General features: G+C 58.6%; 1 protein-coding gene across 1 annotated transcript in view; it reads right to left on the bottom strand.

Annotated features, from left to right (window-relative positions):
- TBX1 (T-box transcription factor 1) overlaps nt 1–1028 on the bottom strand; it is a 7325-nt gene extending 6297 nt beyond the window's left edge. The window contains exon 1 of the mRNA XM_073889685.1: nt 845–1028. Coding sequence (XP_073745786.1) covers nt 845–1028 — 184 coding nt within the window. The remainder of the gene's footprint in view (nt 1–844) is intronic.
- Between the last annotated feature and the right edge of the window lie 391 nt (nt 1029–1419).

The following is a 1419-nucleotide window of genomic DNA, read 5'->3' as shown; positions in this document are numbered from 1 at the left end:
TTCTTTACCTTTGTCTTCCTCGATGAAATTTTCTCTCCTAATCCTCTTTCCTTCTTCCACTATCTCCTTCGTTTCTCTTTATTTCTGTTTTACTTTCTGCCTCTTTCTTTCTCCAGTGCTGTCCCTCTCCTTTCTTTCCACTTCATTTTTCATCACTTCGTCTTTCTTTCTAGTCTGCCTTTTGCCTCTTATTTCTGTAGGTCTTTTCCTGTTATTCCGGGTTTTTTTTCCTTTTTTTTTTTAACAAAATAAAAACTGGAGATTTTCTCTAGCGTTTCCCTTTTTTTATGACTTTATTTTCTGTCTTAAATTTCCCTTCACTTTATTCTTTTTCGTTCTTGCTCTCTTTATTTCTTCTTCATCTTTCTCATTTTTGCGACCTTCCTTTTGAGTGTTCTGTGTTTTTTCTCTTCTCAATTTCTTTTCCCCCCGCCGCCCTCACCACTTTCTCTCTCTCGTTTTCCCAGGTTCCCAGACTCTATGACACACTCTGCTCCTGCCACCTTCCCTCCACCCCTCCCAGCTTGCGGCCACCTCTGCCACCTTTCTCCGGTCCTCCTCTCCTGTCCCTCCTGGCTTCCACTAGTCCTGTTCTGGGCCTGAGTCTAGCTGCTTGCGGGTCTCTGCAGCTGGGTCCCCAGCCTGGAGGGTGCCCAGGCTTTGGGCAGGATGCCTGCCCTTCTTCTCTGCTCCCGAGTCGCTGGAAGCCTGAAGCCCACCCCCCCAGAGCTCCTTCCACCCACTCTGTGCCCGGGCCCTGCCAACACTCTTTGCTTGGGCCCCACGGCAGCAGTGGCAGGGGGACTGGCGGGCGGGTCCCCATAGACACAGCAGGACGGCTCACCTTCCATGTCCCTGGTGACGGTGCTGAAGTGCATCCCGGCCGGGGATCCCAACAGCCGGTGGAGCTTCGCCTGGTCGGAGGACCCGGGGCCCAGGCGAACGGTGCGCTCTGCGACCTCTGCTGCAACCAGAGAGGCGATGCTGAACGCGCTGGCCCGGGGAGACAGCGGGCTCCGCGCGTCCATAGGCGCCCGGGCGGCCTGGCCGGCGCCGCCTCCGACTGCGTGCACCCAGCCGCACCGAGGCCGGCCCAGCCCACGGGACCCGGGGGCGGGGGCCTGCGATGCCACTCACAGCCTCCAGCCCTGGGCCCAGGGGATTATGGCGTCACGGCCCCCCACTCCGGGCTGGTGGCAGCCGAGGGGCCCAGATGGGTGGAGCGCCCTGGGAGTGTGGGGCCCTTCTGTTTTTCAAGCTCCCTGCCCCTGGCCTCTGCTCCCAGGGACCTCCGTGACCAGCGCCCTTCGAACATCCCGCTGTTCCCACCGAGGCCAGGGTTCCCTCTGTCCGGCGAAGCCACTGTTGGGCTCTACAGCCCCCGAGTGGAAGCAGCTACCCCGGGAGCGCCCAGCCTCA

Source organism: Callorhinus ursinus, unplaced genomic scaffold (assembly GCF_003265705.2).
Source record: "Callorhinus ursinus isolate GAN/ISIS: 27379988/994484 unplaced genomic scaffold, GSC_fseal_2.0 scaffold115, whole genome shotgun sequence".
NCBI classification, from domain to species: Eukaryota; Metazoa; Chordata; class Mammalia; order Carnivora; family Otariidae; genus Callorhinus; species Callorhinus ursinus.
Note: the sequence above shows the minus strand (reverse complement) of the source record. Positions and strands in the feature narration are given on the sequence as shown.